The sequence below is a fragment of the Canis lupus genome, chromosome X (genome assembly GCF_048164855.1).
Source record: "Canis lupus baileyi chromosome X, mCanLup2.hap1, whole genome shotgun sequence".
Classification (NCBI taxonomy): Eukaryota; Metazoa; Chordata; class Mammalia; order Carnivora; family Canidae; genus Canis; species Canis lupus.
Genome location: NC_132876.1, coordinates 43575504 through 43601625, shown reverse-complemented (window position 1 = coordinate 43601625; position 26122 = coordinate 43575504). Strand labels below are relative to the sequence as shown.

Below are 26122 nucleotides of genomic sequence, written 5' to 3'. Positions count from 1 at the left end.
CTTCTATTCATCTTTCCTGGGGCTTGGTTATACCCAAGCACATTCATGCATTTAATCCAAAGATCATCCCAACTGCAATACTTCTGATCTAAGAATGAGTTAAGGCTAATATCATTTGGAGGAGGTCTCAGACCAGTCAAGGCCTTCAGGTCCTTAAGCTTGCTATTCTCTGCCTGAACTCTTATTCCTTGCTCCCTGATCCTTTACCCTGTTAAATTCTACTACTCACTCTCAGATTGCTTTATTTATTTATAAAGATTTTGCTTATTTATTTATGAGAGATACATACAGAGAGAGAGGCAAAGACACAGGCAGAGGGAGAAGCAGGCTTCCTGTGGGGAGCCTGATGTGGGACTCAATCCCAGAACCCCAGGATCATGAGAGCTAAAAGCAGATGCTCAACCACTGAGCCAGGTGCCCCCAGATCTCAGTTTAAATATCACCTCATCTAAGAGGCTCTGTTGACTTCCTGGATCAGATATGGTTCTCCTCCTGGCCTACCCCATTGCATCCTATCCTTTTCTAGCATACTTGTCATTTTTAAATTATGATTACTGCCTCATTGTCTGAATTGCCAGCTAAACTGTAAGTTCTATGAGGGCAAGAATAGTGTCTACTTCATAACCAGTGCCCTGGCACATAATACATGCTCAATAAATTATTTGCTGAGTGAATAAAGGGAAAGCGAAATATTAAAGAAAATTATGAAGCCTTAAATAGAGTTCATGAACTCGAAACAAGAAAGAATGAAGGCATTTTTACCTGAGCATTCGGTGTAGTTTATGAGGTGTCATCCCACATCCATCATCAGTAAAGGTCAAACAAGATTTATTCTTGATCTCTTCAACATCTATAAAGACTGTCCTGGCAGATACATCTGGATCTACAGCATTATCTGCAAAAGGTAGAAATCTGTAATATTAGATCCCTTTTTCTAGTATTTCAGTAAAATCTCTAGTTCAGTGCCCCAAGACAAAGAAACTCGCCTTTATTCCCCCTAGGTGGATGTCCCCAAAGGTGGGCAGGGTGTGCACTTACTAGGTTATGGGAACAATAGATATGATGACAGGTGGGATTGTGAAGCTGCTTTCTAGATTTCATATAATGACTGAACTGCAATGTGCCTTTCGCCCTTCACATTTCGGGATCTGTAGGAAAAATAACTCCTGTACACAAAGCATTTTGCTCCATTTTTATCTTTTTTTTTTTTTTAATTTATTTATGATAGGCAGAAGCAGGCTCCATGCACCGGGAGCCCGACGTGGGATTCGATCCCGGGTCTCCAGGATCGCGCCCTGGGCCAAAGGCAGGCGCTAAACCTCTGTGCCACCCAGGGAGCCCTGCTCCATTTTTATCTTATTCCTCTTTCTTACCTTTCAGGTGCTTCACTGCTCAGGAGCACATACAGTTAAAGGGTGGCTATGGGGAACAGCTGAATTTGCAATTTCAGTACAAATTGATGCATACTATACATGTTACAGTGCATCTGTGAACATTTTGTTTTCTACTTTTTTACATCACCTCCTCTGTTAAAGAACACAGATATTATCACTGTCCCTGTTTATGGCCTAAGAGGCCCTGAAAGAGGTAGAAGTTCAAATGGAAACATTTAATGCCCGCCCAGATTCCAGTGAATGCTAACAAGAATGCTTAGAGAGAAGGAGGGATTCTGCTTCAGTACTTTGTAAAAGTATTAAAGGTGAAGCTGTCCCACTCTCATCAAATAGAGAACACAGAATTAAAGCAGAAAAAAAATTGTAGGTCAAGCTTTAGATTCCTCCTGAGTTAGGTCTTCAAAATGGGCTCATCATTTACGATTCCAAAGGCACCAATATAACCACATTCTAACATATGTGCAAAGTCTACAACCCTAAGGGGTGCCAATGTCTAGAAGCCACATCTTTTATGCCAGAAACTACAGTTCAACTGTCACTCATTGACACATGGACTATAAAAGTTTCATTAGGACTCGCTGGCCCCGAGGCACCTGAGTGGCTCAGTGGGTTGAGCATCTGCCTTTGGCTCAGGTCATGATCCCAGGGTTCTGGGGTTGAGCCCCGCATAGGGCTCCCTGCTCAGTGAGGCCGCTGCTTCTCCCTCTCCCTCTGCTCCCCTGCTCCTGCTCTCTCACTCTCACTCTATCTCAAATAAATAAATAAAATTTAAAAAAAAAGACTCACTGGCCTGAGTGGGAGGGCAGTTTATATGATCTATCAAATGGGTTCCCCAAGCACTCCTGTCCCTACTAGCTCTTTCACCAAGACTGAGACCTTCCCTTTCACCCCCTTTCCCTTTTTTTTTTTTAAAAAAAAGATTTTATTTATTCATTCATGAGAGACACACAGAGTGAGGCAGAGACACAGGCAGAGGGAGAAGCAGGCTCCATGCAGGGAGCCCGACATGGGACTTGATCCCGGGATCCCAGGATCATGCTTGGGCTGAAGGCAGGCGCTAAACTGCTGAGCCACCTAGGCTTCCCCCACCCGCCTTCCCTTTTCCCTGGCATCGCCACATGGCTGGGCTGAGAGAGCCAGGTGGGCTCCTGGCTGTATACTTGTCCCACTACCACTGTTGAAATTGTGCCATTTCTCCACTGGGAACATCCCTTACAAGCAAGAGAAATATTACTCATATTCAGAATATCAATTTTTATAATTAAGTTCAGTTACCACCACCTAGATGTGCATAACGTTCACCAAATAAAACAAGACACAGAGTGATTTCAAGGGCCATAAAGATGCTGCCTGTGTTCACTGCTAAACCCCTCACAAACTGTCACCCCAAAAAAGTCATGACAGCAGTAAACCATCACCAATAGTCCCAGAAGGGAGGTAAGAGGTCTGATAATAGTCTATCTTTAAGGGCTAGGTGGGGCCAAAGCCTTGGGTCATGTGGTAAAACAAGTGGGCCAACTTTCATCAGGAATTGTAGGTTTGACATGCAATAGAGGTTTTATCAGAAATACAGTGTTTTACTTTGTGTGAGAGGCAGCAGGTTTTTTTTTTTTTTTTTTTTTTTTTTGAATTGACAGAAGGATCCAGCACTGGGAAGCTACCTACACTGTTTCAAGAAACCACTTGGCAAGCAGACCCAGAATTGTTTTAGGACTTATCAGTCACTCTTGCTGGCAGAAAGCCAGGGCCATTGAGAAGGATACCTTTACCTTGTCAACCGACAGGGCATCGTTTCTATTTTGAAGGCTTTGGACACAGGAGAAAGTTTTTCTAACACTTCATGAACATTCACAAATCAAACACGTAACACCTATCAATTCCAATTCCAAGTTTATGTGACCACACATTCAATGGGTCTGCGTGTACTTCTCACAAAATCACTTTTCTTCCTTTCCTGTTTACTGCAGATTCTGCCCAAACGTTATTAGATGCTTTTTTTTTTAATATGGAAACATACCAGAGCATTTTAACACAGGCACTTCAGGGGTTACAACGTAGCTTCCCAGGGAAGCTAGACATTTTATCTCCTTGGTTAGAGGCTGCTGGGGTCCAGGGTGGAGGGGCCCAGCAGCAGCCAGGGGTGGCCCTAGCAGCTTAGGACAAGACAGCAGCAGGCGGCAGTAAGCCCAGCTTTACACTTATCTTCCATCTGAAGTAGCTTTTCCCTTGGCCTCAACAAATGAACTTATAATAATAAGGCACCAATCTGGTGGCTGGTTTCAATCCGATCTCTTGCTGCTGAACCTTCCAAAAATTTACCAACCTGTAGCACATGCTATCCCAGCCGGCACTGCCTATAAACAGGCAGGACAGCAAGAGAGAACCCCTGCTCCCTGCCACTGCCCCCTACTTAGGCAAGAGCTACACTACCAGAGCCTGGGATGTCTTTATCCCCCTAACCTGGCCCATACAACCTCATGTGCTCCCGGATCCCAAGAAGTCCTCTCTCTCCTAACTTGGCCCATGCTCCCCGGAGCAGGAGGACCCTATCTCTGCCTCCCCTTGCCCCCCTTAGGCAAGAACATGAGAAACATGATCCTAGGGAATCTATCTTCTCCTGTTAACCTGGTCCACCCGACTTCTGGTCAATAAATAAATAAATAAATAAATAAATAAATAAATAAATAAAAGCATTCCAACTGAATGAAGCCTCATAGCTCATCAGAATCTGGGAGGCAGTGAGAAACTGTCCTGTGATGGCCTCTCTGAGGTAGCCCTTTGCAAGCCTCCCATCCTCTTCTATTCCAGGAGGGCCCTATGTGGATTCCTGCAAGGCTGCCAGGGCCAAACTGCTGCCATACAGACATCCTACATGTATCTAAAAGCATTCTTGTTTAAAATTAAGGTCACCATCCTTCCAACACAAGCCTATTCATCCTCTGTTCCATATATATAAATATACAGATACATATACAAATATACACACACACATAGACACACAGAGCCAGCATTCAAATGACCACAAGTTTGATTCAAAAATTATTTTTTATCTCTCACTCTCTCTTACCCTATGTATCCCTAAACTCTCTCACATCTAGCTTTTTCTAGTCCCATTGTCACTTTCTTAGTTTACAGTTTATTCCATCTCATCTGGATTATCACCGTAACCTCCTAGTCAGTCTTTCGAAGCCATGGCTCTCCTCCAATCCATCTTTTACACACTGCTGCAAGATTAACTTTCCTGAAGCACAGTTCTGATCAGGACTTTCCCCTGTTCAGAAAACTTCAGGCTAAAAAGCCAAATACCTGGGTCTCCTGGTCCCACCCTGGTCCCAGGCCGCCTTTCTGACCTCATTACCTACTTGGTACTTGGAGTAAAAAGACCTGCACTTGAGTTCTTGACCTGCCACTTACTAGACATGCAACTTTGGACAAGTCAGTTCACTTCTTTGACCCTCTGTATCTTGATCTGCAGCATGAGAATAATAATGATGATAATGACAATAATAATATTAATGATAATCATGCCATATAATAATATCTCAAGGGGTACAGTTAAAAATGTACTTGTGACAGCCCTTTAGAAACTCTCTAAGGATCTACAGTTGTGACAATTTGTAAACTCCACGCTCTAAAGAAACTCAATGACTCCGTATTCTTTGTGCCTTTGTTCATGCAGTTGCTTCTTTTGCCTGGAATGCCCTCCCCTCCCCACACCCAAATCCACATGTCCCAATCCTTCAAATCTCAGCTCAAATGTCAGCTCCTCTACAAAGCCTTTCCTAACCCTCCTCTTCCTGGTAAGCTGGAAGTCATCCCTCCTTCCTCTGAATTCCCACAGCACTCGAAATGTAGATCTTTGCTGATATGTCACTTTCTATTTAACTGTTACTCAAAGCATAAACCTTATATACCTTCTCCCCCTACTAAAAAAGTGAGACTATCTTGTATTCATTTTTTTCCTGCCATAGTGGCCTTGCCCATGGCGAATGCTCCATAAATATTCACTGAATGAAGGAGTCACTAGAAAATTAATGCATGAATGGAGGAGAAAAATATTGAGAACAAACCTAAAATGAAAGCTTTGGATTACCAGTAACACTTTGCTCTCCTTTTTCTCTCTGATTGTTAATGTTACCACAAATAGCTGTGATTTGGTGTCAAAAACTGCATTCCACATGCATGTGCACAGGGACACGTGTCTGTGTATCTAATACACACATGCTCTCAGAGGAGACATCTTAGGCCAGGCTTAGGTTCTTTTTGTTTAATGCTTGGGCCAAAAATAATCTAGCATATTCTAAATTGCATACAGAACACACACTCTTTGGATCACCTGTAAAGTTCAGTACACAGTTCGGGGTAGGTACACCCAGTTTTACATAGTGAAGCTGTCCGGGAAGAACACACCTCTGTCTCCCATTTCCCCCCTAAGTAAATTGTTACTTTTCCCTCTTTTTCCTTTCTTATAAGCTACAGGCACTGAGATCTCATTCCACAGAGCAGAATTTCTCTCCAAGCATGGTGCAAACCCTTAAAGATCCAGTTCTTGTTCTCTAGGATTCAAAATGCATCAATGTCAGTGTTTTTCTTTTTCCCCTTGCACCTTCAAAAGAACAGTCATACATAATGTAAGCATTCTTGTTATGGTCCAACTAATAATCCTTCCAAAGAGCTCTTTTTTTTTTTTTTTTCCCAAAGAGCTCTCTTAACCCTCCTGCTGCCTGCTGACTTCTAGCTCAAAACAGCTCGGCCCTGTGGGGCCACAGCAATTGCTTCAGTAGGGGTGGGGCTCCTCTGGCGAGCCTGGAAACCACTTTCAAGATTTTATTCTGTGCTACCTTGTCCCAATACCGGCTCTCCCTTCCCTCCATTTCCAAAACATTTACAAATGCGCTGTTTGAGGCATTTTGTCCAGGAATGCCTTTCTTCTTTGCTTTCCACACAGTATTTAGCACACTACTGCAAAAGCTGGTGTACTTGGCTTCAAGGGATCAACTGAAAACGCTTTAAAAGCAAACCCCGGTGGAGCGAGAGGTTAAGTGCTCAGTGTTCATTCCAGCGGTGTGGGGGCGCTCGTGGACCACGGACCCAGCCCTCCACAGTCGCAGGGAGCCAAATGCACTCGTGTCATCTCTTAAAAGATGTCTCATCATTCCCAGAATTTCTGGTCCCAAAAGTTAAAGGACTCCGTCTTCCAGACTTTTCTCTAGGACCCTACCGGCTCCTCCACAATGCCCCTCTGCTAGCTTGGCGCCCTCCGTCGGTCGCCAGTCCCTGCGGAGCCCAGCTGCCCCGGGGCCCGATATTTTTATGCATCTCCTTTTGATTATTAACTAAGCTATCCTAAAGTGCCCGGAACATCACGATCCAGAGAGAAAAAGCGCACGGGCGTCCTAACTCTCCGGACACACCTTGTTTCCTCCGCTTTATCCGCGAGACCTCGTTCCCCCGGGGCCAGAGAGCCGCCCCCTCCTCCGCCTGCGGGGCCAGGACGGTCCCAACGCCACCCACCCCAGCCCCGCCCCGCCCCGCTCCGCCCCGCACCGCTCCGCGCTTTCCTCTCGCGTCTGCGGCACCACGTTGGCACCACTGCCTCGGGCGATCGCGGCCAAGCCCGCCCTCGCCACTCACCTAGCAGCTCCGCGATGGCACTGAAGGGTCGCGTGTGGCTGCTGGAGTTGCTCTGTAGGTAGCGGGGGCTCATCTGGGGGCGAGAGAAGGTCCCGTCCCGCGTGAGGCCTCGGCCCGCCGGGCCCTCCCCGCTCGCCCCCCGCAGCCCCGGGGCCCGCGCGCGCGTCCGCCCCCTCGGGCCCCCGACCTACCGTGCTCAGGCGGATCCCGAAGGCCTGTGGGCCGCCGCTCGGCCGGGCCAGCCCGCTGCCCGGCGCGCCAGGGCCTGCGGGGGCCCCTCGGTACAGGAGCATTTTTTTGGCCGCCACGATACTCGTTTGCTGCCGCCGGACTCCTCGCCCGGCCGTCCCGGACTGGCCCTCGCTCACTCTCCCTCGCAGCTGGCGGCAGCCGTCCGGGGCTGGCTGGCCCTCCTTGCTCCCCCCGCAGCTGGCGGGGGCGGGGCACGCTCCAGCCACCTGTCCCGGGCGGGAGGGGTGAGGCCGGCAGTGCCGAGCGGCGGCCCCGCCCTGTCAGCACCTCTCCCGACCCGCGGACTGCCTGCCCGGGCGGCCTCAGGGCCGTACAGAAATATGGCGACCTCCTGACAGCCGCTCCTTGATCCCCGCCCCTAATTAATTCTTGGCGTTTGCCATAGGCCAGGCCGCTGAGCGGGAAAGCGCGGGGGGGGGGGGGAATGAGGCAAGAGGAGGAAGAGGTTGTAGGGATTTCTGGAACGGAGTCCCAGTTAGGCTGCATGACTAACGGGCAGGATAAGACAAGTCTTACAAGTTCGAAAGACTACAGTTTTGCTATCTGGGAAGATAGCAGGCTCGCATGATGGGAAAGCATTCTGACTATGCTGGCTCCAGTGCCTCCAGGAGCACCCAGAACTTTCTGGAAGGCAACTGGCAACTCATCTTCAAAGCTTTGCAAGCGTGGGGGAAGCATTGCAAGCGCGCAGGGAGGCTGATTATAAAAGAAAACTTTGGAATGCACGTACATGCCCCAAATACAAGATTGGTTGAGTTACAGAGGACCCATGGAATGGAATGCTATGCAGATCTTGAAGGCCATAGTTGTAGATGAATATTTATTGATGTGGAAAATATTCACGAAGGTATTAAAGAAACCAGAAGACCCAACATGGTCTGTAACGTTATATCTTTTTTTTTATTGGAAAATAAGCATATATATACACACATATTCACACATACGTAATACATATGCATGCATATACACACACAATGAAAAACACTTGAAATGACGTATTCCAAGATATCTCCAGGTCTGGAACTATAAATGTGTTTATTTTTTTATTTGCATTTTCTAATTTTTGTACTATCACATATACACTGATTATAGAAAAAAACGCTTTTTAAAGAAGATTTTATTTATTTGACAGAGAGAGAAAGAGAAGCAGGCACCCTGCTCAGCATGGGGACTGATCCCAAGATCCTGGGATCATGACCTGAGCCAAAGGCTCACCGACTGAGCTGCCCAGGTGCCCCAGAAAAAAAGATTTTTAATTAAAAAAATAACATTCCGTGGTATGGATAAACCATAATTTATTTGACCATCCTTCTAGGATAACTCAAGTTGTTTACGACTTTTTTTTTTTCACAACACAAAAAGTGCTGCCTCAGACATTCTCGTGTATAGATCATTAATTCCTGGTACTATAATTTATACAGAATGTTGCTGTCTAATAGCATGTACATGGTTTACTCTTAATAACTATTGTAAGATGGGAGCAATTTGCCCTCCCAGCAAGTCAGCTATTCTGCCATGCTCATAGTGCTAGATATCTGGTCCTGCTCCTTGGACTTCTTGCCCATCTTTTGAATAAAAGATAGTATCTCCTTATTGTTTTAATTTGCATTTCCCCATCTACCAGTGAAGCTGAAATGTTTGTTGTCATTTGAATCTACTTCTCTATAAGTGCCTGTTTATATCCTTTGAGCATCATTTTTCCTTCCATTGAGTTCTTTGCATTTGTCCTTTTCCTGGTATCCTAAAAAAATATTTTTTTAAATACACAAAAGTACGGAGAATGATATAACGAATCCCCATATAGTTATTACTCAGATTCAAAAATTATCAAGACTTTGCCATACCTGTTTATATATTCTTTTTTCTTTTGTTTTTAATTTCTGTAAGCAATTTAGAGCAAGTCTCAAACATCATATCATTTTACCCTATATACGTCAGTGTCCTCTGAAAACATGGACCCTTTTCTTAAAAACTTAACCACAATGCCACTTTCACCCTAACCATAATTCATAACAACTCTTAATGTCCTCTAGTACCACTTCATATTCCGATTTCCTCAATTATCTCAAAAATTTGCCTTTCTTTTACACTTGCTTTGTTTAAACCTAGATCCAAACAAGATGCACACATTGCACTTGGTATTTGCCCTGAACCTACTTTAATTTAAAACAATCTCCACGCTTTTACTTCATGCTCTTAAGTTGCTGAAGAAATGAAGTTACTTGTACTGTTGAATGCCCTTACATTCTCATTTGTCTGTTTGCTTCTTCATATTGTCACTTAGCTTGCTCCTCTTGTTAGAGGAATAAGTGTAACTTAACTATAAATCATCAGTTGGCTCTGAAGCCTTCATTAGAGTCTGGTACAAAGGTATTTTGAAAGCAGGAATGCTCATAGATGGTGCTATAGACTTCAGCTGCATCGCATCAGGAAGTACATGGGATCCAACACTTAATGATATTCAGATTGATCAGTGGGTTCAGGTGGAGGCAGCCTGTATATTCCACCCTAGAATTCTCCATCAGCCTTTTACTTTATGGTCTCATCAATCGATATTTGTTGGCTGAAAAAAAAATTTTATTGGAGTTGCAAAACATTCTCATCCCATAATTTTTTTAAATGTATGAACTGGAGCCTTCTATGTAGAACTTCCCCTCATCGACCACAGCTGTTTGGTTACTCTGAAATATAATTTGTATAGATAGGACAGGATAAATGCTCAATTCTTTACTTTTCAGTGACAATTTCATGGTGAAGTGCTGGTGCCTGCAGTAGAATCTGGGATGTACCAGCCTGTCTCCCATTTCAATAAAGGCCTTTTTGGCTGAGCTGCTGAGAGCACTATTGGCAAGATGACTAGCCCCTTCAGGGATTGCCCAGGTACAGAAAGTTGCCTCACTCAAAGGTCACAAAGTCTTCTGAGGCAACCCACATTGTCTGATCAAAGAAGTAGTATAAAAGGCTTTACCGGGATCCCTGGGTGGCGCAGCGGTTTAGCGCCTGCCTTTGGCCCAGGGCACGATCCTGGAGACCCGGGATCGAATCCCACATCGGGCTCCCGGTGCATGGGGCCTGCTTCTCCCTCTGCCTATGTTTCTGCCTCTCTCTCTCTCTGTATGAGTATCATAAAAAAAAAAAAAAAGACTTTACCATCTCAGCCTGACTTGGGACAATTCTGAGGGGTCATTCTAAATCCAGATATCTTTGTGGGGCTGGCTGGGGCTGCTGTTGGGCCTGCAATGCAGCTCCACTTCCCCTATGCCATCACCAGCTTCCTTTCACAGATGCTAGTCCAAAAGACACCTCTTTTTCTTTCTTTCTTTTTTCCAAAAGACCCCTCTTAGTAAGTATCCTGTATGCCACATTCTGTTTTGGAGTCTGTTTCCTGGGGAACCCAAATTATGACACTTGAACCTGAGACTTATCCAAGAAATCGGTGCTCAGATGGGATTTGGGAGCTAGGTCACTCACTGCCCAGTTGGCATTTGAGACCACACCATAGATAGCCCCCTGCCACAAGGTGGCAGTCCTATTATTGTTAAGATCTTTACCAGGTGGTGAATGGAATGGTATATTGGTAGAAGGGAACATACAATCTGGTATTTGAGAAATATGGGGGGAGATAGGAGCTCCAAGGTGAATAGAATGCCGTGGTTATTGAGCTCCAAAGATGATTTAACTCCCAACCGAGACAGGTTTGCTAATGCCCAAATCAGAATGCTTCCTGGGAAAGAATAGGACCCTGACACATGGCTTGCAGTTATCTAGATTGATGCCACCAAAATCTCGAATCCCCAGATTCCTCTACAGACCTGATTTGACTTCCCTACTGATCATTTCTTCCCCCTCTCACTTGGAGATGATGCAGAATGACTCCTCCACAAGACAATGTGTGCATTCACTTTCCCTCCTGGCCACTGGGCCTATAACAAGGGTTAAGGCAGAGCCTGAACATGCGAGGCCTGCTAAGGGAGAAAAGTGACTCTGTCCCCAGGAAGCTGCAAAATCTAGCCAGCCTGGAGGAACAGGAGCTGGCAGAGTTCACATGGAATTGGATCCTGTGAGTGCTTTGGTCAAGGGAGCTAGACTATAATGTTGGATAAAAGTGAGTTCATCAACAGTCTTCTGGAATACACCCTGGCAAGGACCCCAAGAAATGATACAAACTCACTACTGAGGTAGCTCCTTAGAAGTACAGAAAAAGTGATGATCCATGCCAGTGAGGTTGACATGCCATCAGTGCTGTGGCAATAGTGGAAGAAGGGACCAGAAGATTCAGAGCTGGGCATACTAGCATGGATCTACTAAGCAAGACTAGAAAACTAACCAGAAAGCCACAGGATACACCGTTTACCAAAGACAAGGAATGAGTTGGTGAGAGGGGTACCAGCATCCCTAAGGAAGTCAGTGGTGACTCTGCAGCAAGTCAGGCCTGACAGTGGGAGTGTCTGCTGCGGATCTAGCTCACCGTAGCAGACTGTAGAGCTCTGACACAACGGAGAGCCTTGGCTGAATGTGGCCATCACATGTCAGGTGGGTGCAATTGCCATACTGAGTGGCAGAGGTCAGCAGAGAAGCAGAGAGTCTCAAGTGCAGTTATGGAAATAGAAGATAGCATCCCTGGGGGAAGAATGCATGGGCAAGGATAGTGTCCACTTGGGCGATGTTCTAATCAGAACTCTCATGTATTTGGAGCGGGCATTCATAATTTTCCTTCCAGAGTGACCCACTGCCATTTCTTCCTCTCAGCACAGCAGAAACATTTAAAAAGCCCCATGTGGCCCTCACTTTTATTTGACTCAAGGCTTGGAGCTTCTAAAATTACCCATTTACCGCTTTCTTCTAAGGTGTGCGGTCCATGTGTCTCTTGTTTGCTTTGGGTTGTACTAAGTACTAGTGTGTTTACTACTTGGATTTGGTGTTTAAACAAAACCTTTGTGTCCTCCCAAGATTGTAGCCTCTCGATTGGCAGCTGGGGCCAGAGGCTGCCCCTCAGCCCCTCCTCCGCTCCCCAAGACAGAGGGACGATCCTGAGGGGCCAATGGAGCTGCTGGAAATTTAGGATTTGGCCTCCTCCAGGCCTGGCTGCTACTGCACAGCAATAAACAAAAGCAGCAAATGAATCTATACAAATACCATCGCCGTGGCTCCACAGGGTAGTAAAAAGGCTGTAGCACAAGGTTCCGCATACTTCACCCCCGAACAGGGCTGCAGCAGCAGCTGGCACATTTTAAGGGAGCACTCCATTGAACAGATCCTGTCTGTGGGCAGAGCATGGGTGGTGGTTGTAAAACCCCGGGTCTTGCTTCAAGATGAAGAGCAGAGAAATGCTTGAGCAGGGTGTGGTGGGGCCCTTTGACAACCCCCAGCCTGTCCTTGGCTGTCTCTTGGGATGGAGCTTTAGACCTCAAGGCCAGCCTCACCCTGATCCAGTGCCTTGGGTCTAAAGCCCTGAGCCATCTACTTTGATCTTTTCTATTTCTGCCCAGTCCAGGCTGAGTTCCCCTGGCCATTGGTTCAGGCAAATGAAGGAGCCCTGGAAGAACCAGAAAAGCACGTTGCATTTCCTCCTGGCTGATTCACCTAGAACAGGTGGCTCGAATTGTATGACACAACATGTACTTGTTACCATGCAGGGTGCTCCTGAGGGGTGGAGGGGCTCTTCCTAGCATCTTTTGACTCAGTCTCTAGGTCACTTGTCCCACGTCCCTGGATGGATGTGCTAGAGAGGGAGCCCAAGAGGATTCAGTGTGGGAGGGCTGCAGGATGGGGTAAAAGGGTCGAGAGTCAGAAAGCACAGGTTCCCATCCTGACTCCACTGAATTGGCCTATGACCTCGGATGTGCATCACAGGCCACATTCCTAGGGAGGTAGAACATGAGACAGAGCCTTGTGGGCAGGAGGTCTCTTGGGGAACCCTCTCATGGTCAACACCTACAGGGAATGAAGAAAGCAGGACTGAACAGAGGAGGAAGCTGAACTGCAATGCAGCCATAACAAATGCCTCAGCCCACCCCACAGGAGCTCTGGATCCAGCATGGCCCCTCAGAGTTGTCCTAAATTGTGGTAAAGGGGCTGGTGCTTCATACTCCTACACTGACCAGTCACCTGGGGTGGGTGCGTGACTTTGGGCATGGTTGGTCTCTTTAGCCAAGGGCCACCGCTGGCGAGGGGCTCAGCTGTGCACGGAAAACCACCAATACTCCCTCCAGCGGGGGAAATGGGGGCTTCAGCACTAAAGGGTAGAAGTGGAGCTGGGCAGTGCCCTACAGCATCCCTTCGGTGTGTCACCTCCCCTTTCTGGGTCTCAGTCTTCCCTTCTGTCAGATTGGTGCTGAGGGTCCCTTCCAGCTCCAGGGCTCTCTGATTCCACCAACCCACCCCCTCAACTCTTACCACCACCTCCCGTTCCCTTAAGCTACACCCAGTTTAACATCCCACCCCTTGTTAAATTTTTACAAGGACTCGTCATTGACTGTGGCAAAGTACAAATTCCTTGGTAACTTTCCTGATCCTCCACGATCTAACCCCAACCTATCCCCTCAGTCTCCTTCCCCGTTATTTACTCTCCATGGGGAAATTTTTGTTTCTACTGTGTTTTCCCAGAAAACACTCTTCCCTCATTTCTTCTGCTCCTTCAGTAAGGATGTGTTGTTTATGCTTTCATGAGCAGAGCCACTGAAAGGGTTATGCAGTCAGAGCTGCGACCTGGGCCCAACTCTTTTAGCTATGTGACCTTGGGCAGGTCACTCAAGGTCTTCAGATGAGGCTCAGTTGCCTCATCTGAAAAAAATGGGAATGTCTTCTTTTTATCGATGTCTTTTTGTATGGTTGTCGCAAGAAGCAAGTGAGGTGACATAGATAAAGGGCTTAGTGCAAAGCCTAACATAACTCATAAATGTTAGTTCTCTTCCCTCTTCCCTTTGTTGAAATAGCTGAACCTGAACAATATTATCCAGTAATTCGTTTCAAATATGTTTAGAATAAAGAAATGTTGTACATAATGTGGTACTTTTCTCTCGAATTCTTAAGAAAAACCAAGTCACTCAGAATTTTTAACCTGGTGTAGAATCAATCTCCAATCTGTTTGGGATGCCCCTTCATCTGTGTCTCTCTCAGTGGCCAAGGCATCTCTGCCTCAGTCACAAGAACATAGAATCCTCTTTATTCCCTTGGCAAAGAGGTGGTAGTTAATGTCACCTGGGAACTTGTTGGAAACACACATTCTCAGCCACCGCCCTGCCAGACCTACTGATCAGAAGCTCTGGGGATCTTGGCCAGCAATCTGGATTTTACCAAGCATCCCCTGCCCCAGATTACCCAGACCCCTGCTCAGTTTGAGAGCCACCTCTGCTCTCTAGCACAGGGCTCAAAACAGGCCAAATGTTCTGGGGTCCATTGGTGCCTCAGTTTCCTATACCACCCGGAAAGAGAAAGGCATGACAGCAGGAGTTAGATGACTTCAGAAGAGACAGAGCCTTAGGCAGGATGTCCCAGGTATAACTTATGCTCTTCAGCCACATCTTCCTGGTAGGTGTTCCAGGAATAGCTTGTGCTGAGCTCTGCCCAAGGCCTGGTGCATTGACTTAGAAACTCTTCCAGGTCATATGGCACATTCCCTGCCTCTGTACAAATCCTCTCAGAACCAGAGACTTCTGACCTTCAAGCCTACTCAGCATAGCCCCTAAAGCAGTAGTTCTCAAAGTGTGGTCCCCAGACTAACAGTAGCCATACCACCAGGGAACATGTTTGAGATGCAAATTCTCAGGCCCACCCCAGCCTATTACAGGTGATTTTCATTAAAGTTTGAGATTCATTGGCCTAGACTTTGCAAACTAGTTTAACTTAAACTGCTTTCCCAACCTTCCCATTCTCTGGCTACTTCTTCCTTACTACACAGAAGATAAAAAGGAAGGCAAAACCATATTGGTGGGGAGAATATATGAAGCCCTGTTTCTTAGTTAGAAGGGATTCCCTTTCCACTTTACTCTTTGGATTTCTCTTTTCTGACCAATCATTTCGAATGGGACCTGTGGCTGGTCTAACTTGATTTACATTTAGTACTTATTTCTCCAATGGCTTGCTGCTACTGGTAAAAGCTTCGGTACACAAAACAGAACTTTTGGAATACAATATGAACAAGCATTTTGAACGGAGATTTAATTTCATTACAGTCACTGGCATGGTGTGTTTTACAGCTCTGATTCCAGTTCCAGTTGTGAAGACTCAGGGAAGGCAAACAGATTTCAGAAAATAAATAAATAAAGGGCAGAGAGTGGGAGAGATACTCCCCAAGTGGCAGATCAAGGCTAGAGAGCTGAATTAGTCAGGCAGTTTTATAGCAAGGGGAGAAGGAAAATGCAGCACTGGAGCATAATTAAGCTGTGGAGCCCTCACCAGGGAAGGAGGGGGCTGGGCCACAGCAGGGCTGGCTGAGGGCCCAGACAGGAGAGACCAGGGACCAGAGGGAGCTCTGCGGGAGAATCCCAGAGGCCCGGTCAGGGCCAGGGGCTCAGGTCTAAGGGCCAGAGATGATTACCAAAGGACTTCCCTTGCCAGCCAGAGTGATGGTTCCATAAAAGGCTCACAGAGAGAGGAGTCAGCACTCTCCCTACGTACCTGCCAGTGTGAGAGAGGTGACAGGAACAGAGTTTGAAATGAACCCCTGCCTCCCTCCCATTGCCCTCAGGCCTCCCCTGGACCCCACCGGGCTTCATGCAGCTTGGTCCCTTTCCCCAGCTAGTGGGACAAGACTGCTTCCCTCCAGCCCATGCCAGGCATAAGGCCTCCCTACAGAAAGCCACTCTCCCTTTTGGGCTTTGTTGGCTCTCTCCTTCTTTCTCTTCCTGGGGTCTTACCAGGAGCCTGAGTGGACTGGACCCCCCCTAGGGCTGGCATCTTGGTCAGCAGAGAGCACGTGTGCTGGGTGATTTCTGTTTTCCCAACCTGATGGATGTGGGTCAGCCGCCTCTTGGCTCCTACCTGGCAAGCATCCCAAAGCATTTCAGGGGGAAGGAGAGGGAAGCTGTAGCCACCTGGGGGGATGGGATGGGGGCACCTCTGGTGGGGCTGGGGATGCACCCCAGATGAGGCAGGAGTGTGCTGTTAGCTCACCCAAAGCTGACTCCCCCCAGGGGTGCTCTTGATGCTAGCTGGCCACAGTGCCAATCTTCAGCTGTGAGTCAAGGAGATGCACTCCCCTGGTATGCTGGGTTCAGAGGGAAGAACATCTAACTTATGGGCACAGAACTCGCCGAGCAGCTTGCCAGCTCCCCCAGCTGGGGCTGGTCCCAAATGTATGTATGTTTTGGGGGTGGTAGATACTTAAATGGTATGATACATGGGTTATGTGCATTTGCCAAAAGTCATCAAATGGTGCACTTAGGATTTCTGCATTTCTTTATATGAAAATTCTACTTAAAATAAGAACTATAAGCAAACATTGAGATACACGCTAACTTTTTTTCCAGGAAAGTGTTCTGATGTCCACAACTTACTTTGAAATGCATATAAAAAATTAGATGGCTTGGCAGATGGATGAAAAGAATAGATGAATAGGAGATGAATAAAATATAATAAACTGTAAAATGTAGAATCTGGTTGATGTCTACATGAGTATTAACTGTATAGTACTTCCAATTTTTTGTGAGTTTAAAATTCTTCCATAATGAAAAATTGGGAAAAATAATACTCCCTTGGAATATATATAATTATGGAAATTAGTATCATTTGCTCTTTTTTTTTTAATTTTCTGTTGGACTTATTTATTTATTTATTTATTTATTTATTTTATTTATTTATGATAGTCACAGAGAGAGAGAGAGAGGCAGAGACACAGGCAGAGGGAGAAGTAGGCTCCATGCACTGGAAGCCCGACGTGGGATTCGATCCCGGGTCTCCAGGATCGCGCCCTGGGCCAAAGGCAGGCGCTAAACTGCTGCGCCACCCAGGGATCCCTCATTTGCTCTTTTTAACATTTTATTTATTTATTTGAGACAGAGAGAGAGCATACATGAACAAGCAGGGGGAGTGAGGCAGAGGGAGGGGGAGAGAGAGTATCCTTAAGCAGTCTCCTTGCTTAGCAAAGAGCCCGATGTGCGGCTCAGTCCCAGAATCCTGAGATCATGACCCAAGCCAAAGGCAGATGCTTAATCAACTGAGCCACCTAGGCACCCCAGAAATTAGTATCATTTGTAAAGTCTAAGCACATGGGGTTGTTAGGCTCTGTCATATCTATATTTAACTCAGTAATCTAACCCCTGGGAAAAAATGGACAGATCTCAGAAGATGACAGACTATTCTAAACTCAACCAAGTAGCATCATAACTTCTGCCATTCTAAATGTGATATATTTGCTAGAGCATGTAAACACAGCCTCATGTAAATGGTATATTGCCATTAATTTGGTGAATGTCTTCTTTTCTATACTATTCAGAAAAGAGGATCTGAAAAAGTTCAAATTCATATGGAACAAACAACGATATTACATTTGTAATTTTGTTATAGGTCCATGTTAACTCACTTGCCCTCTGTCTTAATACAGTCTAAAGAGATCTGAATACCTATAAAACATCACATTGATTATATAAAAGAAATTATGCTAATCAGCCTGGATGAGCAAAAAGTATCTTGCATATTGGCAGCCTTGGTGATAGACAATCACTCACAACATAGGAGATAAACCCTATAAAGTTTGAGGGGCTTGGCATATCAATAAATTTCTTAGATGTCCATTGATTATGGGCATAATAAGTAATCCTATCCGAAGTAAAGGACAATGATTGCACCTTGAACCTCTCACCACAAGGAAGGACAGCACAACATCTGGTAGGCGTCTTCTGGTTATAGAGACAGTGCACTTGGGAATACTGCTCTGACTCATATATTAGATAATGTGAAGACTGACAGCTTTGAGTGGAATTCAATGTGGGAAGAGCTCTGCAACAGGTCTCTAACTATAGTGCAAGCAACTCTGCTTCTTGGGCCATATGACCAGAGTACCCTATAGTATTAAAGGTAATGATGATGGGGAAAGATGCTAGGTGGAGTTCATGGCAAATCCCATGGGGTAAACATAATGCAGATCCCTGGAATTTCAGAACAGCACTGTGACATCTTTAGATAATTATATGCCTTTGGCAAACAACTGCCAGCAGGCTACTGGGTACTGGTAGAATTGGAATAAGCTGGTCATGGGACACCAAGTGAGCATGTGGCCACAACTGCTTATCATGAGCTGGGTTCTGTTAAACCCACCACATCCTAGGATCAATCAGGCCTAACAGGCCTCGTAAGGAAGTGATAAATCCAGCACAAGTAGGCCCGAAGGACTGGAGTAGCTATGGGGGGGGGGGGGGGGCAAGACCTCCATGCTATCCACCACTATCTCACGGCTCTCTCTTCCTGTGCTCATACTATGATATATGGCACCGTCCCTTATGATCAGATGACATTGGAGGAAAAAGCCTGAGCTCAGTGCATGGATGGATTGCCACGGTCCATAGGTATCAGCTGAAAGTGAGTGCTAACCACACTACAGCCTGACTCACGATGGCCTTGAATGAAAGTGATGAGGGATAACTGCAGGGCTGAGACTGTCTTTGGGCCTGCATCACAATTCTACTTCTCCCCTGCCCACTCTTGCTTCCTTCCTCTCCCTTCCATACCTGTTGATCCAAAGATTACTTCTTAATTAACATCCTGCTTACTCACATCATCTCAGAGTCTGCTTCCTACCACAGTAGTGCCCTTTTTTTAAAAAATTCTTGATTCGTAAGACCTCTTTGTATATCAGGAATGTATCAACCCTTAGCTATAGGTACTGCAGATCTTTTTTCATAATCTGTCTTTTATCATTTAAATTTGCCTACACTGTCTTTTGCAAAACAAATAATTTGAATTCTTTTTGTAATCAAATCTGTTTATCTTTCCTTACATCAGTAGACAAAAGGACATCAGTAGATGTAAGGAAAGATAGTGACTTTGATGTACAGGCATTAACCCAAAAGGATAACCATGTTGTACTGTATTGTTATATTGTTCAGAGATAAAAGCAAGTTGTAGAATAATATAGAGAGCAGCATTTATCAAACTATTCCAATTATAGAACTCACTAAACTAATTAGCCTAAGGTGGGGCCCAGGAATCTGTATTTTTAAAACACTCGAGGCAATTCTATGATCTGATTCCTTTGTATATAAAGTAATACTTCAGTTTTGTAAAGAAAATAAAGGGAAGAGGAACTATCTGTTGGCTGTGTGTGTGTGTGTGTATACATACTATATAGAGAGAAGTGTATAAGGGTACACATCAGATTAATATTGGTTTTTCCAAGTGGATGGAACCAGAAAAAATGAAGAGATTATGTCTTTATATGCTTATGTTATTCTTATTACAATGGTAATGAATTACTCATGACATTTTAAGAAATCCAGTAAATATTTTTTAAAGATTTATTTATTTATTTATTCATGAGAGACACAGAGAGAGAGGCAGAGACACAGGCAGAGGGAGAAGCAGGCTCCATGCAGGGAGCCCGACATGGGACTCCATCCCGGGTCTCCAGGATCAGGCCCCGGGCTGAAGGCAGCGCTAAACCTCTGAGCCACCGGGCTGCCCAAAATCCAGTAAATTGTTAAAGCGATCTTCAAATTGCCTTTTGTCCTTTTAAGAGAATAAGATAAAGAAGAAAAAGACACATTCAGAAGAGTGTCTTAGTTCTTGGCTAAGCTTCCCTGCAAGCTCCACCAAAGATCAGGAATTTCCCCTCTGTTAGGGTAGCTAAACCTGGCCAGTGGTGGATGAGGTTTATACCTATGTGACCATGAAATAGTTAATAGTTTCTATGTTAAAATTTTGATTCACACCAAAAATAGTTTATACAGGTTGTGTAACAGCTGCTGTTGCAATTATGTCTAATGGAAGGTTTTGATTCACACCGAAAACACTTACATGTGTTTTGAGTGGCTAAAACTTCTGGTTTCCTAGGAACTAACTACACAAGTCTCCCCTGGGGACTCTGAAATCATCCTTCTTACTTTTGCCTGTTTCACTGCCTTGGAAACATTCAAAACAGATTGCTGATCTGCTTCTAGGCACTGAGTTTTTGAGACTTGCTTGTCCCTTTTATTTAGAAAAAAATGTTTTTCTGATTATACAAGTGATTACATGCTCACTGTAGAAAATTTGAAAAAGACAGTAAAGCCCAAAAAGAAACAAGAAAATTCATTCATAACCCTACCACTCAGAGGCAACCACTGCTAACCTTCTGGCATATTTCCTTCCAATTTTGTTTCCATGTACTTTTTACATAGGTGAGCTCATCCTGGGCATATACTTTTATACACTACTTTTATCATGTAATGCGATAAACAATTTCCCACAATTTCGCACAATCATAAACTGTGCGTTTATGATTCCATTTATTTGTTGCACTCTAATTCACTATTCCCTTTATTCAACAGTTGTTTCTTTTTTTAAAATTTGAACTCAATTAGCCAACATATAGTACATCATTAGTTCCAGATGTAGTGTTCGATAGTTTATCAGTTGCATATAGCACCCAGTGCTCATCACATTATGTGCCCTCTTTAATGCCCATCAACAATTGTTTCTATTGTTTTACTGTTTTAAGTACATTGAAGTTTGTATCTTCAGGAATAAAAACTATTTGAATTTTAAATCATTGTTCATTTGTAATGCTGATGATTGCATAGACTAACAATTATACTCCATTAGGATACTTACAACTTTTCACCTTGTAATCATCACAGTGAATTGCAGGATCTCTTCCCAGTAAGAAGTGGCTCTCCTGAAAATAGGAGACAAGGAAATAAATGAAATCATAGTTCCAATGACAGAAAGGACATATATGTTACCTTAAAACACAAAGGTACTGAAATTCCCAAACAGCAACAACAGTGGTATCTTTTATATTCAGCCAAAACTCCTATGTATCTGTGTCTTAGTTGTGCTTTGTTCTTATCTGAAGTGTTCAGTCAAAAAACTTTTCCATTTTGTTTTTTCTGGCAGAACACTTTTAAAGGGAAAAGGGCCAAAAGACACCTTGTCCAGTTGAGCTGTGCATTGTTAGCTGAGCAAATGCCATATAAGAGATTCTACTAAAGCTGGATTAGTTTCTAAAAAATCATGCTGGCAATTTAATTAGGGCTAAAGACCTAGGAGGTTTGGAAGGATATATATTTTCTCATTCTAATTTCACACCCCTCCAAACCTTTCTCAAAAATAAGACTGTAGTTGCTTTAAAATGCTCCAGAAAAAAAATCTGGTTCTGTGAAAAATAGATGAAACAGGATTCATAAAGTGTTTATAATTGTTGAAACTAGATGATGGGTATGGATTATATTATTCTCTCTATTCTTGGGTATGTTTAAAATTTTCTGAGAGAGAGAGAGAGAGAGAGAGAGAGAGAGAGAGAGAAACACTAAAAAGCATCCAATAGTCAAAAGTAAAACAAAATACCATAAGATGCCCATGCAAAAGGTAATATTTGATCTTATTTAGGCTAGAATATTCTCACCTGTAATTCACTTTCTAAAATAGCTAGGAAACTTAATAAACAGTTTTAAGGGGCACATTTGATTATGTAGTTTCTCGCCTATAATAATTTAGCTATTTGTGACAAATAGCAATCCTATTGGTCCCTATATCATTGATGATCTGATATTGCATTGCTCAGAAAATGTACTTTGGTTAATTATGACTGTCTTTCATACCTTGCAGAAGGAAAATTTAGATGAATGTGACTGACTTCAATTTTTCAGAGGGTAGCCGGCCTCACTACCATTTGCTGCACACACAAAGCAGGTAGATGTTCCAGCAGCATGGACAAAGCATGGCCTTTGAGTTGTCTGTCACATGTGGCCTCCTTTTAATGCTGGCTCCTTCAGCAGAACCAGTTATTCCACCCAGGTTGTCCAAGTCTCAAGTCCAGGATCCGGCATGTGATATTATGATGTATCTCTCTACTGGTCTTTCTTCCTCTCTAGAATTCCAGCTATTTCAAAGTCAAGATGTGTCTCATTCAGTGTTTGTTTTCATAGTGCCTGGTATAATCTCTTGAAATGGATAGGGAGCATCAATGTATGATATATGAACAAAAGAGTAGGTATGCAAAATTACTGGAACCAGAGCATGTGGACAGAGGGTTAAGATCTGGCTTATTTTTATGAGTTTTTACAGTCTTAAAGTTCCTTAACCTTTGTGAGTCTCAACTACAAAATGGGAATGACAATGCCAACCCTTCTTACTTCACAGTGTTATTGCAAGACTTAGATCAACTAAGGAGGTTGATCAAACCTTAGATCAACCTTAGATCAAACTAACTTAGATGAAAAGGAGTACATATGAAAGAATTTTGGAAAGCAAAAGGTGGGAAGGCCACCTGTGTTGTGTTAAGGAGGGAGACCAAATAGCATGGTGTTTATGGCTCCTATCATTGGGTTACTGTGAGAATAAAATGAGGTGATGTATGTAAAGCACTTGGCAAGATACCTAGGACAAATAGCTTTTCCAGAAATGGAAACAGGGAAGATTATTCTCTCATATGTGAAAAGGTTCATGCAACTGAGGGTGGTGGGACTATATGGGAGCTGACAAAATGGGCCAGATATCCTTTAAAATGACCATTTGACCTTTCTGATGTGACGGAGAGCAATTTGGAATCCTCATCATGTTTAAATAGCAACAGACTCATACACAGTCTCTGTGGCTGGCTGGTGCTCTCACTGGGCCTGAGAACAGCTCCTCCGCATGTGTATGTATATGTTTATCTGTGTGTCTATGTGTATCTATGTATGTTTGTAGGAATGTATGTGTACTGGGCCTAAGGATTGCCCCCAAATAAAGGGCATGCATCTCTATATGTTTTCATATTTGTTATGTCTGTATGTACATGCATGGCATGTGTGTATATACATGTGTGTTAGTATTTGCATGTATGCTGTGTATTTGTATATGTCAATGTGTATATATGTGTACATATGTGTATCTTGATTAGTGTTGGTCACCTTGGCTGACATGAGTAGAAGGGTGAGTGGAAGCTGCAGGCCCTGCCAGGTCCCAAGCTGGACTAGCCTGCATCTTTGTGAGTAGGGCTGTGAGGGAGGTGGTAAGGTATTGATATGAAAGCTATGTGAAGATTCTCAGCATGGCAGGTGGGTCTACCTTTGGGAGTGAGGTGTGATGAGTGTGAGGTAAAGGACAAGGAACAGGACATTTGAAGATCAGGAGCTATGATAGAAGACAAAATTACAGGCTGGTGAGGGTCTCACATGCAGGAGTAGGTCCTGCCTCAGGGCCTTCTACTCATGAACATGGGTAGAAGGGGAGAAGCAGCAGAGTGCCAATGGTGCAGAAGGGGTTAAGAGTCATATCTGCAGTAATTCCCAATTTCCACAGAGCTCCCTCATAGAATAGCACCCTGAAAACTGGGACCTAATGCTAATGAAACTAGATTTGACACTCTGAAGGCTCAAACCATATTCCACTTGAGTGAGATGCTGTGAAGAGGTGCAAAGTCACATTCTCTGGAAAATAAATTCAGCCTAAGGAAAATTGTAGCCTTGAGAACTCCACATTTGAGCAGCTAAACTGGCCTTTCCCCTAAATTCATATATGGATAATTTCACTTTATGCCTTATTCTAGATTATATATGACACCCAAGAGAAAAAGTGGAAAAGAACTTGAGGAACAATAAGTTACCTGAGCAATCTTCCATTTGCATTTTCTTCTTGTGCAATTTCAGTTGGAATGTGATGAAAGTTGTTGGTGGTAAGAGGCCCTTTTAAAACAGATTTTGGAAAAAATGTCTGGCAAATCGAACTCCAATAAAAAAAATACCAAAACATTGTCTGTAATCTCACCTCCCAGATCATTCATATTGGAAAACAGAATAATTTATATGCAAGGCTAGAAAGTTCGGACAGAAGAAGGTAAATTATGATAAGTGGCAGCCTTCTCTTTCCCCTCCACCAGAACCTCTTCTTGAAAATAACTACTTTTTATCAATTTCTTATAGTTCTTCCCAGAAAAAAAAATTTTACTCAATTTATTAGCACCATTTGTTTTATAGTTGCTTACTTCCTCCCCCTCAAAACATGTATTCACTTAGCTTCCAGGCTCCCAAGCTCCTGTGGTTTTCTTCCTCTCTCCTGGGAGGCATCTTCTCAGTTTCTTTTGTTGGTTCTTTCATCTTTCCCACACATTCCTGCCCGGAACATACTTGATAATGTTCTGCTTCCTCATCACTTGGGACTAGCAAATGGAAATATAGTTACATACCACTCTAACAAGGATAATCAGGTTCTGAGCCCAAAAGCTCACAATCTACCTATGGCACATTGTTTTCAGAGATGACTATGACAATCCCTCCAATCCTGCAAGCCTATTTGCCGTGTGATGCTGCTACTCCTCCCATCAAGAAAAAGTCTATTTTCATTGCCCTTTAATCTAGGCTGGCCCAGTGACTGGCTTTGACAAATAGAATGTTGCAGAAGAGATGTTGTTTAATATCTGAGATTAGGCCTGAAGAGGCCTCAGCAGCTTCTGTTTTTGCCCTTTGGAGAGTTACCCTACTGGCAATGGAGGAGAAGAAAGACATGTCACCTAATAATCAGAACCAAGATCCCAGACATGTGAATGGAGCCATCTTGGGACCTCCAGCCTCAGTTGAGCTGCCTCAGCTGATACCATGGGTAACAAAGACAGTTTCCTGAGCCCTGCCTGAACTTCTGAGCTTTAACATAGTGAGCAAATAAATGGTTATTTTGTTGCTATTTTGGGGTTGTTTGTTATATAGCAATTTATAAGAGAAATAATAGTGCAAAGAATCCATATTCAACCAATTGAACATTAGTCTGATTCTTCCAAGATATGGCTTATGTGTGTAAGTCCATACCTTTTACCACAGCTAGCCAGATGAGCCCTTACAAAGGGAGGACTCATTAGTCCTATTTGTTCTGACATCAGCTAAACAGAATTATTTTTCTTTCAATCTCTGCTCTTCAAAGTAATCAAAGACAAGTTCTTAAAAGTTAAAGATTTCAAAAATACTTTTTGGTGAGTTCATTGTATTCTGTTTAATTCAATTTAGAGGTGAAAATAGCACATTAACAGGACCAATGGTAATGCTGGGCATATTACAAGTCCCAACTTATCTAACCCCCAACAACTCACTTTAAATAATTAATGTTATTCCCATTTTATAAATAAGAAAATAGAGAGTTAGGTTAACTAAGTTGTGCTCAATGTCACACACACACAGCCGGAAAAAGTTGAAGGAGAGAATCACATTCAAGTTTTCTAATTCCATATATTTCATACTCTTAACCAGCATATATACTTCCCATTCATTAAGAAGGTGTCTGATCTTCCTTCTTAAGGTATCAAGACTATGCTATGATGAAAGGTGTCAGTATAGATGGAAAGAAAGGGTCATAGTAGCCTCACCTTGACTCCTCTCCACTGTTGTTCTCACTTCTTTCTCCTATCCCAGATGCCAGATGGAAAATTCCCTATTACCTGTACACACTCACAAGGCTTCCCTTTATTTGAGTTGAGTCTGAGCTCACTCAATGTGAAAAGCCTTTTCCCCTGTCAAAAACAATCAGTGGCAATTGTTCAACATAGCAGTTGCCTGAGGCAGTGACAATAGTTGGGGCAAACAACAAACTGTCCAAAAACTTAAAAGAAAGAGATGGAGAATGAGATGTACAAGGGAGCTTTGAAGAGTATCAACACATTCCTGGGAATTAAAAAGCCATGCACATGTTTAGGACTGTGTGCAAGACCAGGGAAGGGACCTGAGAAGGCTATAAGTTCT

The 26122-nt window shown here is 43.9% G+C and overlaps 1 protein-coding gene and 1 long non-coding RNA gene across 5 annotated transcripts in view; both read right to left on the bottom strand.

Annotated features, from left to right (window-relative positions):
• MORC4 (MORC family CW-type zinc finger 4) overlaps positions 1 to 7601 on the bottom strand; it is a 53154-nt gene extending 45553 nt beyond the window's left edge. For 2 of the 3 annotated variants that reach the window (XM_072817866.1, XM_072817867.1), the window contains exons 1-3: positions 7220 to 7601; positions 7029 to 7101; positions 763 to 895 (exon numbers count right to left, since the gene is read on the bottom strand). In XM_072817866.1, the coding sequence (XP_072673967.1) occupies positions 763 to 895; positions 7029 to 7101; positions 7220 to 7321 (308 nt within the window). In that variant the 5' untranslated portion in view covers positions 7322 to 7601. The remainder of the gene's footprint in view (positions 1 to 762; positions 896 to 7028; positions 7102 to 7219) is intronic. The other variant, XM_072817865.1, reaches the window with a different exon arrangement.
• A 12119-nt stretch (positions 7602 to 19720) lies between these two features.
• Positions 19721 to 25874, bottom strand: LOC140627800 (uncharacterized). Of its 2 annotated transcripts, XR_012026388.1 has the most exons (6): positions 25750 to 25874; positions 24382 to 24555; positions 24004 to 24082; positions 22016 to 22296; positions 21027 to 21090; positions 19721 to 19943 (listed from the first exon to the last, which is right to left on the bottom strand). It is a non-coding gene; the product is annotated as an uncharacterized lncRNA (long non-coding RNA). The 2 variants fall into 2 exon arrangements; XR_012026387.1 differs by lacking the exon at positions 22016 to 22296.
• Between the last annotated feature and the right edge of the window lie 248 nt (positions 25875 to 26122).